This window comes from Oratosquilla oratoria, chromosome 26, assembly GCF_046742065.1.
Source record: "Oratosquilla oratoria isolate Oo_2021 chromosome 26, ASM4674206v1, whole genome shotgun sequence".
NCBI lineage: Eukaryota > Metazoa > Arthropoda > Malacostraca > Stomatopoda > Squillidae > Oratosquilla > Oratosquilla oratoria.
In genome coordinates, this window is record NC_134802.1 from 44196152 (window position 1) to 44214677 (window position 18526).

Consider the following 18526-nt stretch of genomic DNA (forward strand, 5'->3'; position numbering starts at 1 on the left):
CAGGTGTTTTCCCAATGGTAAATAAAAAACTAATGAAGTGGGCTTAGGTTGAAGGCAATTATAGTGTGTTGATTGTGTGGATTCAAGTTGATATATACCACTTAACGGTCCCATTTTATGCACAAATATTCAATAATCTGAAAAAAACCGGTCCCAATCATTTCTGATAAAGATTCTCGACCTGCTTTGATTTTCTTTCCCAAGTGGCTCAATATTTAAACGTCATGAACAAGAACCCGTATTTGGATAAGGCCCTTAGGGCCTTGGACGAATAGAACAAAAACAAACTACGACTAGACAATGCTAATGTGCCTTTTCTGGAGATCCAACGGACGAATAATTCTTGCGTGTATTTATTTTTAATGTGTCAAAATTCTAATTAGCTCAATTAAAGTCTAAAAGGTGAAACCAGCTGAATAAAAAATCACAAAAAATCTAAATACCAGATAATGCTATCATGACCTTTCAAGGGAAATCAATGGATAAATACTAGCAATTATTTATTTTCATGGGTCGAGATCCGACACCATAGACAAGGGTCCACAGACTTAATTAGTGCCTTTACCAATAATAATCATATACAGTATATCTTCTCATTTGTAAGACAATAAGACCTAGAACACTCGAAAGACAGACCGATTCGCTTAAATTCTCGACCAAGTCTTAGAATGCATCAGGTAAAATCGCAGGAGACAAAACGTTAGAAAAATGTGTTTAGAAATATCTAACATGCTTCTGGCTGAATCATAAGACACTTCAGATTTTGAACAAATCAAAATAAAACAGAATAAATCTCTTTGTTGGAGAAAGGCCAGGATCCAGTATATTCAACGTTTCGCCCACCAGGTCTTCTTCAGGAGCTATTGTAGTGGTTTTAGTTCGGACTGGTCGGTACTGTTCTGCCCATCTCGGCGAAACGCCGAGCTTTTAAAGGAGGCTGGCGGGAACGTGAGGAGCTTTCCAAGTTCCTGATTGGCTGACCGCTGGCTGGCAGGGACACCCTTGCGAACTACGCTTGCCAACTACAGGAACTTGGAAAGGCTAGCTCCGAAGATCTCTTTGATTAGTGTGTGACGGCTCGTAGGATGCATCACGTCACTACACTATAATCGGAAATTGAAAATGTGAACAAGTAAATAGAAAATGTTAAAGTCAATAGGAAATTGCGACAAGGTATCAAATACGAGCCAGACCCATCCCTGAAGAGTAATGGAGAGAGAGAGAAAATTAACTTCACCTACCCCAATTCTATTCAATACCCTACTGTTTGTATATTGCAACCAGGGTGACCAGATTTAACATATACTAAATTTAACTTGTTTTCCCAGAAATAACACATTAAGAAAAATATGCACAACAGAAACATGACGTATTACGGGAAAAATATTTAGCAATACGTTTGCTACTGTCTACAGCGGCGGTGCCAGGAATTTTTAGTTGGGGAGGCTAAGGGGGGCTGAGCAAATTTTGGGGGGGGCTAATAGTAATATGATAATACACATATATTATCCTCATTTCAGAAGGGGAGGGGGTTAATGGTTGGGCTAGCACTGATGGCTGACAAATCTTTAGCCCTGGCAATTAAAAATTCCACTTAATAAAATTATTTCAATGAGTGTTTTAAATTTTCAATTTGCTCATTTCAGTTGGGGGGGCTAATGGGGGGGCTGGCCACTTTTTTTGGGGGCTAAAGCCCCCCCCCTGGTGCCACCACTGGCTGTCTAACACCCTGCTTGAGAAATTTGGTCATCCTAATTACATCCATTTGCATGTAACAATACGACACAATATGTACTTTTTATAAGAATATGAAACCAAGGATTTCCTTACACTAATTATATATAGCCTACTTACAGACTGTCTTGCTTTTTTATGGTAGGGAAAAATACTGTTCAAGAATTGCCAAAAAGGAGAGTAAATATGACATATTATTTATTATAATTTATTAATTGTATATTGTACAGTACTGTATGTTGTATTAAAACTTTTTTACATCAAAACAATAAAAATTGTAAAAATGGCCTCCCTATGTTACAGTTGATTTCAGGTATAACCTACATTCCTATCAGTCTAAAGCGAGGGTTTACTGTATATATATATATATATATATTATATATATATATTATATATATATATATATATATATATATACATATATATATATGTATGTATAATTCTTTTAAGTATATAAAGTATGTGAACATATACAGTGGAAACTCGATTTAACGCTATAATTCGGCCAACATCACCTTTAAGTAAAATTTCTGGGGAACAGTTGTACATATCCTGACACAGCTTGAACCAACGGAATTGCCCATAAAATCGACGGCATACCCAGTAGATTCTAATATTATGCAAACATAACTTTCAGATCATTATACTGAACATTTCCTTAGATGTGAGGGCACTTTTGGTAAATCCTTTGTGATAACACTAAGCACATGTGACTTGGTTCGACATAAGACTTCAACGTAAAATCAAGGGAGATTCTTGTAAGTCGTTCGTGATAACATACATAAATGACATTATGCATTTCCATGTGAGAATTCTTCATTGCTGTAGATCAAGCTTTCTGGAAGATCTAACTCCGTGAAATCGAGCCTCTACTGTATAAATACATATATTCATTTGTATATATGTTCACAAATATTTCAATAACATATGTAAACATACATGCTACACACACAAACACACTATGTTTGTATGTGTGTGTATATACACATATATATATATATATATATATATATATATATATATATATATATATATATATATATATATATATATATATATATATATATATATATATATATGACCTTCATGTTCTCCATCTCATGGTGATGAGGGTTTTGGTGATTCTCTTTGACATCCATCCCACAGGACCAACACTTGCAGATGCTGATCAGTGGCATTATACACACACACATTTATATTATATATATATACATACATACATATATATATATATATATTCATGTTTGAAGGTGAGACAACTGAATGGAATAGGTGGTAGGAAAACATGGGTTGGGCCAGGAACACTAGGTTGTTGTTTTGACTACAAGTCTGAAGAAGAATTGTTGTTGAAATGTCAGCAATAGTGTTCCTGATCCAATCCATGTTTTCTACAACTTTTTCCATGTGCATATATATACATACATATATATATATATTATATATATATACAAATCTGTTAATTGCAAAACACCCACAGCCCCCACGAAATTGGCCATAACCAGTAGTTCAGTGCAAAGTCACTCAGTGAATGGGTGTTCTTTTGCTCTAAGGCAGTGTAGTATTAAATATTATACCTTCTGATTTACATTGACATCTACTCATGATTTACTACTTTTGTACCTATAAATGATATTTCTGTCTGTATTCAGATCTGTAAATTTTACATATGTAGTAAAATTCCATACATTGCTTCAGTACACATAAATCTTTGATTATATTTTCTCCACAACCTTTGGGAAAATTATTTTAAACCTTCCATGAGAGAAAAATGAGAGGTCTTCCACATCCATTAGAGTCCTGCCCTGTTGTCTTAATATGATGACCTTGTTTGTCACCTTTGTTAAAGCTTCTGATCCACTTAAACACCTTTATTAGATCACCCTACACTCTGCGTCTTTCCAGGGTTAAGTTAAGGTGCCTAAGCCTCTCTTCGTAAGGTAAATTTCTGAGCCCAGTCATTTTGGTCATTCTCCTCTGTACTGATTCTAGTGAATTTATGTCCATTCTATAAGATGGAGACCAGAACTGTAATGCATGTACAAACACACATCACCATCATCCCACAGTGTGCCACCTTACTATCATGTCTATTTTGCCCTCTGAAGGAGGCAATTAGTGCACAGGCAACTCAGCTATCTCAATTCCTAAGGCAGCTAATCAGTGCATTACTGTAGCTCAGTAACTTGTTCATGTCCCCTATCAGATCATCAAGAGGAACCAAGTAAAGTGCATGTTTGGATGGGGTTATTAATCTCCCTTATGTTTCACTTTGTGTTCATGGTGCCACTTTGTATTCAGATTTGTAAATCCTGCATATGATTCACCATGGTCTTGGACCAAGTGTTGGACTAATTATTGACAGCTATTACATTCCTGGATGAGAGCTCAGAGCTCATATATGACTGATCTATGGGTAATGCTGTGACATTACATGCACACACACCCCTAACTCACTGCCCATGAGAGTTGGAGTACTGGCTCACAGCACAGTGATACTGAAATTATTTTAGCCCTGGGCAGGACTTGAAATTGGATTGTTGTAGTAGCTGCCATCAACTTAAGATCTTTGACTGTACCTCATCTACATATTGTAACCTATAGAGGATAGAGCATTTTGATCTTTTTTCATCTTGTCTGTGTAGAACACTCATCTTCATCAATAATCTGTATTTCTCATTCACAATCTTGCTGATATGGCATGTTAGGTGAGGTTCTTCTGTGGAGAATTTGCTTGAGTTTATTATGTCTAAATTGGGGAGATAGTCTAGAATATTTTTTCCCTCTTTGGTTTCCTGATTGTGTGTGCAGCCATAAGGGATGGTGTGCATTCATGTCTCCATACAGAATGTAGTTTATTGAGTCACTGAGTGGTTGATGATGGGATGGGTATCCTTGGAGTGTTATGGTACAAAGATATTTGTGATGTACATATTTTCTTTTGTATTTGAAGAGTGATGATTTCTATTTAGTGTCTTTAACAAAATGTTTAGTTTCGTTTTGTTGTATTGTATGTTTTAGTGTATAAGTATTACTATTAATCTTTATGTTGTGTTTTGTATTTTCTAATTGCTGGTAGTGTGGTGTATGGTGAGTCTAGATTTTTGTATCATTGCTATGATCATGGCATGTTTAAGTGAACTGCTACAGCTGTGTGTATTTATTTGTGATCATATCAATGTTTATTTGTATGTTTTGGGTGTGTTTGGGGTGTTTGTGGCCAAGTGTTTAGGTGTGTGCAGCCAAACAATTCAAATCTGTTGTGTACTGTTTAAGTTGGTAAGTGTGGTCCATTTTAAGTAAGTAAATCCATGAATGCAGCTATTGCATTGGAGAGATGTACATGCATATGTGATGGGTCTTTAGCACAAGTGCAAGGGCTAAGTCTGTTTCAGTGTTACTGGCTTGTAGATGTGGTAGGGCTGGTGTGATATTCTCTTTAACAGAAAAATAATTACAAAAGTGTGGGATGGAAGGAAGCTGAAGTGTTGTGAAACACTGAGTGAACATTGTACCTCTTTCAGAGACCAAGTCCCAGCCACTTAGGACTGAATATTCTGGTGAAAGTGGGTTAAGGGAATGAAATATTCTGGATGTTGGTTGGTTGGCTGTTCCTATTTGGGGGCATTGCACCTTGGGGGACTGTCTTCCTTCCATCATCTTAGTTCTTGCCATAAAATAGCATGTTTGATACACACACATACACACACACACACAATATATATATATATATGTGTGTGTGAATGACATGGATCAGAAGAGTAAAGACATAGCCTATGAGAAATCTTATTGCAAAAATTGTCATGAATAAACTCAGATTAAGTCTCTTGCCTTGCCTCTTCCCACCCACATCAACTCATCAGAATGCCCAACAAATATATATATATATATATATATATATATATATATATATATATATATATATATATATATATATATATATATATATATATATATATATCATGCTCTGGGGTTGGAGGTCAGTGAGAATACTCCCCACATATACTCTGCAAGTTGTAATAGTGACTAAAAGGGATGGGGGAATGTGGAGCTAGCAAAACTCACCTCCTCAAAAAGAAATGCTTAAACTAGGCATGGGAAACAGGATTCAGGGTGAAATACTAGGGTAGTCCAGCCAGCTGCCAAATGGTTTTACATCCTGAGAACTGGCTGTGTGAAATGTGCATGGATGTAACAGTGTATGTACGGAAAACAAAATGATGTGAATGATAGAGGGGGAATATGCTGGATATCCTGGCACAAGTTAAGCAAAAGTAAAAGGTAAAGGTGAGTGGGAGCTTAAGTGAATAAAAGGATACAGATCTGGGTAGTTATTATTTCAAGACTGGAAACCCACAGCCCAACAAAAGCTGCCAATGTTTGTCAGCCCCTCCCATAACTTTCTCTGGGAAAATATATTGGACTACTCTTTATGTTGTATTAGTGTGAGACTATTTCTGTGTCACAGGAGGGAGGCAGTTACCAATTGTCAGTTTTCCTTTTGCTAAAAGATGGAGGAAATACAGTTTAACTTGAAGATATGAATGGAGAATTGGTGAAATAAAAAGTGGGAAATAAAAGAAATTATTCAGGAGTTATGTGGTATCGGATGGAAAAGGAAGGACATGAGAACATTAATGGAGTGAGGAATTGGAACAATTCCATTTGTTTAAAGAAAAAAAGAATAATAATAATTATGAGCAACACCTTCAGAATAAAACTGAAGCTTTAATAATTAAGTCTGAAAGAAGTTAATACAATGCAAATGTGAGTGATGCTCACTGGGAACATGCTATCTGATCTGAGAATCTATGAGGACAAGAAATTTTGTAATCTGGTGAATAATATATGAAATTCATTGGAAAAAAATGGAGGATGGGATAAATGCTAAGAGTATATGACAGTTTACAGAAAAAGAAGAGGTCTTAGGTAGGTGGAATAAGTACTATGAAGACCTATTGTATATGAGCCAAACAACGTATAACCTCATGTCTCTTGTAGGAGGCCCCATAGCCTTGAGATATCTGGCCAACTATATACTGGCTTGGCCCACAGGTCACACAGAAAAGAAACTTTGTGTTGTCTAATATGTGTTGGTCAATGAAAATTATATGTCATCTTCTACTTCATGACTGCACCTGAGGCAAATGACCTGTTACCATGCATGGCACATAGTACAAAGCATCCACCAAACAAAACCTACAGCACCCATTACATTACACAAGAGACCACTCACCAACACAGAGACACCTAAGACTCCACAACACTAATATAACATGATACACAGCACCATCCCATCACCCCTACCTGACAACACAAGCACAAACATATACATGCAGTGCTCACAGAGAGCTCTAGCTAGGTTGGAGTCTACCAGGATCCTTGGCCTCCTTTCTCTACCCATACATGACTCAAGAGATCCAGCTCAATGAGAAAACATGCAAGAAAGGGAAGTGATTATACTTGCATATTGTGGATCTGGAGAAGATGTTTGATAAAGTAGATAGGACAGGAGGATCCCAGGTCATGAAACTAGTGAATAGGGGAGGGAGGGAGAAATTTAGAGGCAAAGAACTTCTATGATGTGTGTGTGTGTGTGTGTAATGACAATATGCCTGTTTAACCTTTACAATGAAAGGTCAGAGAATTTTTCTGAGTATTATCCAAAAAATAAATGTGTTTAAAATAAAATTAACTTCGCTGGCCCCAGACTTCAAAGTAAATAAAAAAAAAGCTAATGGTCTAAATTGTTGCATATGGTTTACAATCTTCTTCAGTTCCACATAATTCTGGAAAACACACAATGCCTTTCTTTAAGCAAATGCCTTTTCAGGAGGTAAGGTTATTAGACTAAGGCAACAATCCATTTCATGAAGATGAACCAGTAGTAATGCTGGGAAAGTGATGAGGTGCAACCTTCATATTGTTTTAACAGGAAGGAGTATTTGAGATGCAAGTAATGGAAATGGAAGAAAAAAAAAAAAAAAAAAAAAAAAAAAAAATTGCCTCCATTATTATGGAGAAGTACAGTCATACAAATTCAAATATAACTTATTTCATTCAGCTATTATGGGCTTTTTGGGTGCCTACTACCCCACCAAACTTTTCAAAGTTAAACCATTTGGGGTAATTTACCCCTATTCCCTGCCCTATGGAAGCTCGCTGGCTGAACGGGTTAGGATCTCATTACTTGCAGCAAAGGTCATGAGGATGGTGGTTTGAACCCTGCCACCGGTGAAGTTAGACCAAGGGCATAGTTCATCAAATTCCACACTACAAAGTCCTCTGTAAGGGGCACCGTCCTAGCCTCCCAATAAGGAGGGAGTTTGTGACATTAAATCATATCATCATCATCTCTGCCCTAAATAAATGGAGTGTTGACAGAAATGAATAAGAGTACAGGAGTGTGGCTGGAGAAAACTGGGCAAGAATGGATAATAACCAGCCTACTATAAGCAGATGACCTTGTTGTGCTTACAGAGGTTGAGGAATAGGTTTGGTATGGCTTACTGGAGAAAACATAAACTCAACGAATCAATGAGTAAGGTAATATAGGTATCTAAGAGTGGAAGGCACAAAGTTGATATATAGTTGCTTGGGAAGAAATGGAACAGGGAGAGAGTTGTAGACATCTAGGAAATAATATACATGAAAACAGAAATCTGAAGGAAGAGACTGGCCATAGATTGAGGGGGGGGGAGAGGGGATGATGGTAGGAAGTGACCTGAGAGTGGTATGCTAGAAATAAAAGGACATCAATGGAGGCAATGAAAAGAGTGTGTGAACTGACAGTTGTAATGACTTATGTGAGGGAGTGAGGCCTAGATGATGAATGCTGAGAGAAAATTTGCATTGAGGTAGTGGAAATGAGATGCTCGAGGGTTAGGCATGAAGTTATGAAGCATGGCAGTGAAGGGAATAACATGATTTGTGAAGGCATAATGATAATAATAACTGTTGCTTTGAGTTCAACTTGAAACACAAAACTTACAGTGGCAGACAACAATCCTCATGCCCTCTCACATATCTTTCCGGCAAAATGTTAGACTTGTTAGTGTTGTGTTGGTGTGGGACTGTTTCTGTCACTGATTTATAGTAGTATGAGGTTGACCTCAGTTACTAGTTGTCAACTCTCCTTATGTGAAAAGGAGGAGGAAATAAATTAACACGAAGAGTCTGTGGTCCTGGTCCAGAGATGGACTGAATATCAGCCCCTCAGGGCTGAACCTCCAGATGGAGGTGTTTGTGTGTTGATAGGTTGTGAAGATAGGTGGTAGGGAAAGATTCTCTGACATTCACTTTGAATGACTACCACTTGCAGGTACCCATTATTGGTCCCTTTGTGAATGAAATGGAATACAGATGAGATTGTATGAGAAGAAAAGACCAACCTGAAATGGTTTGGTCATGTTATGAGAGTTAACAAGAGTTTATATTCTTGGAGGAGGCATGAGATAATGGTGCCAGGAGAGAGAACATAGGGCAGGCCAAAGAAAAATTGGGTGGAGAGGGTGAAACCACTAGAGCTTGTGGTTGGGATGTCAAACAAGTAATAATGTATGTAGGTGACAGAGTGAGTTGGAGAAGAATGTACAGACTAAGGCAACAACCTGTTCTATGAGTGGGATGTGCCTGGGATAAAATGGCAGTATTCTTTGTGGAAGAAACAAAGTGCAATTTTCACATGGTTTTTAACTATGATGGCGTGAAAAGGATGAGTGTGATGGGAGCAACAGGAAAGTATGTTCCTTTCCCATACCTTGCCACCTTGCTTTGCAGGTGATGATAGTATAAGGTGGACATACATACATATATATATATATATATATATATATATATATATATATATATATATATATATATTATATATATATATATCATAATATCTATAACTTTTTTCTTTTTCTTTTTTTTTTGTCAGTCCAAAGATGACTAACCTTGCATGAGAGAAAATTTGGTTCACAGAAAACCAGTCTTGTTTTAATATGGGGAAAAAAATGAAAGGTGGTAAACTACCCTTGTACATGTCCGAATTTAACCTTAACATGAAAAACACACACTAGTAATCCATGAAAGCCAGGTATCAAATTAGACAATACATATAATTACCTTTTGAATAATTATTTTTCATGACTAGATTCTGTTTAATTTTTCTTGAAGAACAACCTGAAAGTAAATGTTAAGTAAAAAATATGAAACAGATCTGATAGAATTCTAAATCATTACCTGCCCTTTAGGGCACATAACAAATCATTGGTAAGTAATACAATGGACCTGCATAGAATATGCTAGGCAACCATAGTAAAGGCAGGTTCGAGGTTTTTTGGCGAGCTTGTGCAAGGGAAAACCCATAATGCTGGGTCACCTCTTCCACACACTTCACGAAGCAAGACCATCTTAGGTCTGTGGGCTCTATAAGGACCTTGCTTCTTGACCTGCAATGAAATCATAATTATGTTCATTATCATAGGGTTAGTAAAATTCTTATTAATCACAATTACATTACAAAAGTCCATTCATCTATATATCATGGGCCTCTACCCCTTATAAGGGAGTAAAAGAAGAAAAAATATTCTCAGCTACAAATAAAAGAAAAACAGAAGTACAAAGAAAAAACACACAAAAATAAATAAGAGCATTGTGGAGATTTAAAGACAATCAGCTGAAATGATTCTCCCCAAAGTTCATTTTACTGGACTATCTCATACAGGCCCTCATTACTGGCCTATGGGAAAAGGGATGGAAGTTCTTAATAGAGACGACCTATTAAAGTGGGACAGAAGAGAAACAAGAGGACACGATAAGAAACTAAAGACAGTTACAGAAGACCTGAAAAAAAAAAAAAAAAAAAAAAAAAAAAAAAAAACAGCTTCTCACATAGAGTGATCGATGCCTGGAACAAATTGAACAGAGAAACAGTAAATGCCAGAACTATATACAATTTTAAGAACAAACTGGACATGGAGAGATACAAAAATGGGTCACTACAAGCATAGCTCTCATCCTCTAAAATACAACTAGGTAAATACAGACCTAGGAGTAATTTTTTTCACATGACATGACACCAGACAAACATGTAAACAAAATAGTTGGAGAAACCTACAATTTAATAAGATCATGAAAGTGGCCTTGGACTTCATGGATGAGGAAATGGCAAAGAGAATGCTAGTTACACTGATAAGACCAAAATTGGAGTATGCAGCATCACTATGGACACCCAGTACAAATAAAAACATGAAGAAACTAGAGAGAATTCAAAGAGCATTAACAAAGATGGTACAACACTTAGCAAGTTGACATACGAACAAAGATTAGACAAACTAAACTTATTAATTCTGGAGCAAAGAAGAGAAAGAGGCAATTTGATAACCATCTATAGAATTATGAAAGGGGTGGAAATCTTTGATAGGGATGATCTACTTAAATGGGACAGAGGAAATACAAGAGGACACAGGAAGAAACTTAAGAAGGACAGTTACAGAAGAGATCTGAAAAAGAACAACTTTTCACACAGAGTAATAGATACATGGAATAAATTGAAAGAGAAAACAGTGAGTGCTAACACTATACATGACTTTAAGAAAAAAATAGATGTGGAAAGATACAACTGCAGGTCTCTACGAGCATAGCTCTTCTCCCACAAAATAAAACTAGGTAGATACACACACACACACACACTTCAGTGAACGGACGGCGTAGAAGACGTTCTGAAGAAAAAGTGAAAAATAGAGGATTCCAAAGCAAAGGAAGTACCTATTGTATTTGCAGGGTGGGGGGGAAATTGCTCGTGGGGTAGTGGGAAAGTAGGGAAAGAGGAGAAGGGGAGGGATTGCTGAGGGAAATGGAAGGAAATGAGGAAGGAGAAGACTTGGCCCAGGCAGACAGACGAAATGTAAACATCAAAAAACGGCCCCCCGACCAACTGAGTGACGACGAAATGTCTAATAAAAATGTAAAGATCAGAAACATAGATAAGAGCAGTACAATGGAAGGTGAGGATGATAATTTCAAAGGATTTAATGAAAGGGCGGCGGATACCAACCTCCCCCGACTGAAAAAACTGGAGGAAAAACTTCAACAAATGTCTGACAACTGGGAAGTTAGGTTTGGCAAGATGACAAAAATCGCCGAGAGGTTTGAAAAATTGGAAGAACTAGAGAAGGCGAACAAAAACTTAACTGATGAAATAGAAGACCTAAAAAGACAGTTAAGAAAAGTAAAGGTGGAGAATGAGGAATTGAAGAGGAATAGTAAAGAAAACAGAGAGGCCACAACTAAAGAAGCTAAGAATTGGAAAGCAACCCAAGAAGACAATAAAGTTTCATTCACTGACATAGTCAAACAACAATTGAAAGAACATACTGAAGACTCGGTTATTAAAGTGATGAGACAAAAGGAGAATATAGTAAGAGATTTAGCAGACAAGAAGAAATGTATAATTATATTAGGAATGGAAGAAAAACACAACCCAGATAGAACCACAAGAATCAAAGAGGAAAATGAAAAAGTAAGCCAATTACTAGAATCAGTTCAGGAAGATGAACCAGAAATTATGAAGCAAATCGAAGAGAAATTTAGACTTGGAAAGTATAGCACAGATAAGACCAGACCAATTAAGATTAAATTAAAGTCACAAACGACGGCAGAGAATATCTTATCCAAAACAGGGAAACTAGCAACAAGTGAACAATATAAAAAGGTATGGATAAAAAGGGAAATGAATAAAGAGGAAAGAGAGGAAGAAAAACAGAAAAGACTTGAAGCTAAGGGAAAAAACGAGAAAAGAACGGAGTCAGAAAAAGAGAGATTCTATTGGAGAGTAGTGAATATGAAACTAAAGAAAGTCGACATACAAGAGAAAAACAAAAGGGAAACAGAGAACACAATGGAAGTGGCAGAAAACTAAGAGTGTCTTACACAAATATAGATAGATTAATAACAGGATTGAATGAGCTGAATGATTATTTGAAGGAAAAAGAACCAGACATAATGGGAATTGTAGAAACAAAATTAAAAGGTCCACTACCACCCAACAGTGTAGGACATGATGCATATAATTATTGGATTAGAAACAGAATGAAAAAGGAAGGGGGTGGAGTTATGTTCCTGACTAAGAAGGATATAAATGTGAAGTGTGTCACATATGGAAAGAATACAGTAGAGATGATAATGATGGAAGTAGAAGACAGAGATAAGAAGAGCAGAAAGTTTGTGATAAATTATGTGCCCCCGAAAACAGCCTCATGGGAAGAGAGTGAACATAAAAGCATGTTAGAGGACACAAAGATAGCATTAAACAAGATAATGGAAGAGGGAGGAAGAATAGTTATGATGGGCGACTTTAATTGCAAAGAAATCTGCTGGGAAGAAATGACAGTAAAGGGTGGAGACGGCTCATGGGGAAACGCTCTACTTGAGATGGTTACTGACCATACAATGACACAATGGATACAGGAGAACACTAGGTATAGAAATGAAGAAGAGCCATCGAGACTAGACCTAATAATTACATCTGAACCTAGAATAGTGGACAAAATTGAATATAAAACACCAATAAGTAAAAGTGACCACATATTGATTGAACTGGAACTTAATGAAGAAAAATATATGAAAAGAAATGAACAATATAGAAAAGGAAGAATGATGTATGAAAAAACAAACTTTGATAAAATAAGAGAATTCTTTCAAAAGGAAAACTGGGAAGAAATATACAAAGAAGAAACAACAGAAGAGAAATGGAATATTTTGACAAAAATTTACAAAAAAGGAGTGGAAAAGTATGTCCCAAGACAAAAACAAGAAAAAGAATATGTAAAATGCTGGTACAACAAAAGTTGTAGGGAGTTAAAAGACAAAAGAGACAAAGCCTGGACCAGATGGAAAAAAAGACAGAAGACCTGAAAAATGGAAAATATATACCTGTTATAGAAATGAATATGTACAAACGTGCAGAGAGGAAAAGAGAAAATATGAAAAAGATGTCATAGAAAAGTGTAAAGATCAACCAAAACTATTCTACAGATTTGTAAACAATAAACTGAAAAACAAACAAGACTTGGAGAAATTAAGACAAGAGGGAGTTGAATACACTGAGGAAATGGAAATGGCGGAAATTATGAACAAACATTTTAAATCAGTGTTTACAAGGGAGAACATACAACCTGAAGAGATTGAATGGAAAGAGAAAGCCCCCCCTATGGAAGAAATAGAAGTAACAAAGAATGAAATATTGACACACTTGAGTAATCTTGATGTCAGAAAATCGCATGGACCAGATGATATAGCAAACTGGATTCTGAAAGAATGCAGGAATGAACTGGCAGACAAAATACATAGCATACTAAACAGTTCCTTGAAAGAAGGAAAAGTTCCAGAAGATTGGAAAAAAGCAAATATAGTACCTATATATAAAGGAGGAAATAAAGAAGAACCTACCAACTATAGACCAGTCTCTCTAACAAGTACAATAGCAAAAATTTGTGAAAGAATTATCAAAAGTAGATGGGTAAAATATTTAGAAAAAAAAACAAAGTGTTAAATCCAAGGCAATTTGGATTCAGACAAGGACGATTATGTGTCACCAATTTAATATGTTTCTATTCAAGGCTAATAGATATAATACAAGAAAGAGATGGATGGGCGGACTGTGCATTTCTAGACCTAAAGAAAGCTTTTGACAAAGTACCACATAAGAAGTTGCTTAAGAAATTAGAAACTGAAGGAGGAATACAGGGCAAACTACTAAATTGGATGAAAGACTTTTTGCAAGAAAGAAAAATGAGAGTAGTGATAAGAGACCAGCAGGGAACAGTTCTGGCCCCAATAATGTTTGCTATATATATTAATGATATGGATGAAGGAATTGAAAGCTATATGAGCTTCTTTGCAGATGATGCAAAACTACTGAAAAGAGTGAAAACTGAAGAAGATTGTGAATCACTACAGAGAGATCTAAATAAAGTACAAGAATGGAGTAGGAAGTGGGAGATGGAGTTCAATACAAAAAAGTGTAGTATAATGGAATTTGGAAAAAGCAAAAACAGAATAACAGGAGCATATAAATTGGGAGAAGAAGGAATAAAAAAAGTAGAAAATGAGAAGGACCTGGGAGTCATTGTTATGAATAATATGTCACCTGAGAAACATATATAAGATTTTTGGAGAAACTTATAATTTAATAAGAACAATCAAAGTTGCATTTACATACCTGGATGAAGAAATGGTGAAGAAAATCCTAATTACCCTGATAAGACCAAGATTGGAATATGCAGCAACGATATGGTCACCAAGTACAAAAAAATGTATAAAAAAACTTGAAAGAATACAAAGAGCAATTACAAAATTGACACCAACACTCTCAAAACTATCATATGAAGAGAGACTAGAAAAACTTGAACTACAGACACTAGAGCAAAGAAGAGAGAGAGGAGATTTGATAGCTATTTACAGAATCATGAAAGGCATAGAAATTACTGATAGAGAGAATCTGATAAAATGGGATGACAGAAATACAAGAGGACACGGAAAGAAAATAAAAAAAGACAGCTATAGAAGAGATTTGAAAAAGAACAGCTTTCCTCACAGAGTAATAGACAGTTGGAACAAGTTAGATGAGAAAGTGGTGTGTGCAAAAACAATACATGAATTTAAAAATAGTTTAGATAAAATGAGATATGAAGACGGGACCCCACGAGTATAGCTCCCCTTCCCGTAAAATACAACTAGGTAAATACATATATATACTGTATATATATATATATATATATATATATATATATATATATATAAATATATATATATATTGCATTGCTTCTGACCCAGGGCAATGGGTGAGATGCAGGGATGACCTGTCATCCAGGAGGAGCCTAGATGAGAGGGAGGGAGGGTTGGTGAATGGGGGCAGAATAGGTGGGAGTGGAATTATACCTTCTGACTTTGGCTACTTCACTTGTAAGGGGTAAAAAGCCCTTGGTATATGTATGTATGTATGTATCTGTAATACATATAAACATAGCTTACCTGTTCAACTGCTGTTTCATCTGTAAAGATTGCCTGCATTTGATCGAAGAGAATAGCCACAACAAACATGCCAAACAATATACTCTCCATGGTTAGAATCACAGTGTGGAGGCTGTAGGAACAAACATATTTTCATTACATATATATATATATATATATATATATATATATATATATATATATATATATATAATAAATAAATAATAATAATAAAATAAATATATAAATAAAATAAATAAACAAATAAATAAAGTAAATAAATACAAATATATATATGAAGGTTGATTCACCATTCATTTCTTTATTTTTGCATAAACACTATATATTTCATTGTTAAACTGAAGAAAACTGATGTAATAATCTATTGTTAAACAAATACATGAACATTATCCTTACAGGCAATAGCTAAACTAAACACTGCAGTTAAGACAGTATACATCTTAGCCTACCATTGGACCATTTCTTATTGTATCAATAATACATCCCTTAAGAAAAGTGTGCAGTATTTTTTTTTTTCAGTGGTCTTGATATCCTAACCATAGTTCTTTTTTTTATATATTTTTACCTATTTTATTTTAAATAATAACAGAAATAACTGTTGCCTTGAGTTTCAGTGATTGGAAACCTGCCACCCCACATTTGCTGGCAATAGTCCTTAGGTCCTCCCACAGATCTCTCTAGGGAAAAAATTGAACTGTTGACTGTGTTGTATGTGGTGCTCTTGATTGAACACGATTTTATGAAGGTGTACAATACATCTTGCCCATCCTTTCATTGATATAATCATAGAAGGCATTCTGGCACTACATATTTTGGGTGTCAGCAATGGCACTACACTTGCAGTAGCACGAGGTGAGTTTTTCACTAGTTTTCAGTTCTTTTTAAGTGAAAAGGTGGAGGAAATACAGTTGAAATGGATAGAGAGATAACTTCAGTCCAGTCCAGAGACTGTCAAACCCTTTATCTCCAGATGGTGCTGCAAATGTTGACATGTTTTGAAGATGGGTAGTAGGGAGGTGATTCTCTCTGACGTCCACCTTGCAAGGCCGCCACTAGCACGTACCCATCAATGGTCACTCAAATGTAAAATATAAATGCAGTAGTTATGGAGATTAGTTTGTTATGTGTGGTTGGTATGGTATAGCAGTATGTGTTGATTGAGAAAATTAGGAAAGGGCTAAAGGTGTATTTTCTGAATTTCTTTTCAGAGAGACCCATGAAAAGGCCTGATGACCATTTTCAACCACTGTCAGGTTGCAGTTTCCAGTCACTGAAACTTAGGGGACAATTATAATTACAGTAAACCCTCGATATAACTGATCTCGATATACTGGATATCAGATATAACGGACAAAAAATGTGACCGGACAAACCCTCGCTACAACAGATTTTTATCCATTATAGCGAGGGATCCCTGGTTATAACGGATCTTTGGGTAAAACGATAGACCCCTGTCCCTATATTGAGGGTTTACTGTAATTTCTAATCCTACTAATATCTAATACTGGACAAACTTCAGGCTATAACGGACCTGTCCGGTATTTCCATTGAATATAATGGATCCTCGGTTATAACGGATCTTCGGACGACAGACCCCTGTCCCCATATCGTCTGTTATATCAATGGTTTACTGTACATATCTTTTCTGACTAGTACAATTGAATGGCTAAGTAAACTTTAATCAATAAAGATGTTAGACCACATACAATAAAAAAAAAGACATACTGACAATAACTTCGCAGTGGATAAATCTATGACACAGATGGGTATGAAAAAATGAAGGATTTATGACTTACACTCTGCCTTGTTTGGTGATCATATCCTTTGCACAGTCATGGCAATCTTTGAGCCATGAATATGCAATTAGGAATATTGCATAGAAAGCAAGAACTCCAACATACATGAGGAACTGAAGAAAGTATTTCTGGTTCCATTCTCCCACACAATTGTTGATCCTGTTTTGGAAGATAAAACATAAGTTATTACTATATTGTTAATCTCTATTAAAGAGAGAAAGACAGCAAGAGAGAAAAAGAAAGAGAGAAAGGAAAGAGAAAAGAGAGTGAATGAGAGAAAGGGAGTGAGAAAGAAAATAGATATAAAGAAAAAAGTGAGGCAGAGAGAGAAAGAGAGAAATGGATACAAGAGAGAGAGTGAATGAGAAAGATAATAGAGACAGAGAGATAGAGATAGGTAGAGAGAGAAAAAGAGACATACGAGAGAGAGAAATGGATATATTCATAAGAGAAATAGAAACTACATTTTCTTAGGTTTATTCATGTGAATTTTAGAAATTCATATAATCAAACAGATCTTCAACCACTCCTGGTTGCACAACAGCATCTTAACAATCCGGAAAAGAGACCACATAATCTTCATCCTGAATCCATATAAACCACCAGAATGAACAACAAGATCCCCCAAGGAGCAATACTATCACCATCACTATTCACTCGACCTTACCATATGAAGCCCAAAGCACATAAAATCTCTCACTTATGTCTATCTATATACCAAGGACTTTTTCCCCCTTATAAGGGAGGTAGCCAAATCAAAATGCATGCACCCAATCCACTCCCATACACCACTCTTTCCTCCCTCTCATCTCAGCTCCTCTTGGATGAAGGGTCATCCCAGTCTCACTGTCTCCTTCATATATTACAAGAACATAAGAATGTGGGAGGCTGCATGAGACCTTAAGGCCTATACTAGGCAGTTCCATGTCCATTAATACCTATCATCCATATCCATAAATTTATATCATCTCTTAAGACAG

At 36.0% G+C, this 18526-nt stretch overlaps 1 protein-coding gene across 2 annotated transcripts in view; it reads right to left on the reverse strand.

The window, feature by feature from the left end:
• Nucleotides 1-465: 465 nt before the first annotated feature.
• Dnz1 (DNZDHHC/NEW1 zinc finger protein 11) overlaps nucleotides 466-18526 on the reverse strand; it is a 43068-nt gene continuing 25007 nt past the window's right edge. The window contains exons 4-7 of one of the 2 annotated variants that reach the window (XR_012967644.1): nucleotides 17547-17705; nucleotides 15751-15862; nucleotides 9841-10166; nucleotides 466-1103 (exon numbers count right to left, since the gene is read on the reverse strand). Coding sequence is in view for 1 of the 2 variants with exons in the window: in XM_076209613.1 (XP_076065728.1) it covers nucleotides 10020-10166; nucleotides 15751-15862; nucleotides 17547-17705 (418 nt within the window). In the remaining variant the exon portion in view is untranslated. Of the gene's footprint in view, nucleotides 1104-9625; nucleotides 10167-15750; nucleotides 15863-17546; nucleotides 17706-18526 lie in introns of those variants that run through there. The other variant, XM_076209613.1, reaches the window with a different exon arrangement.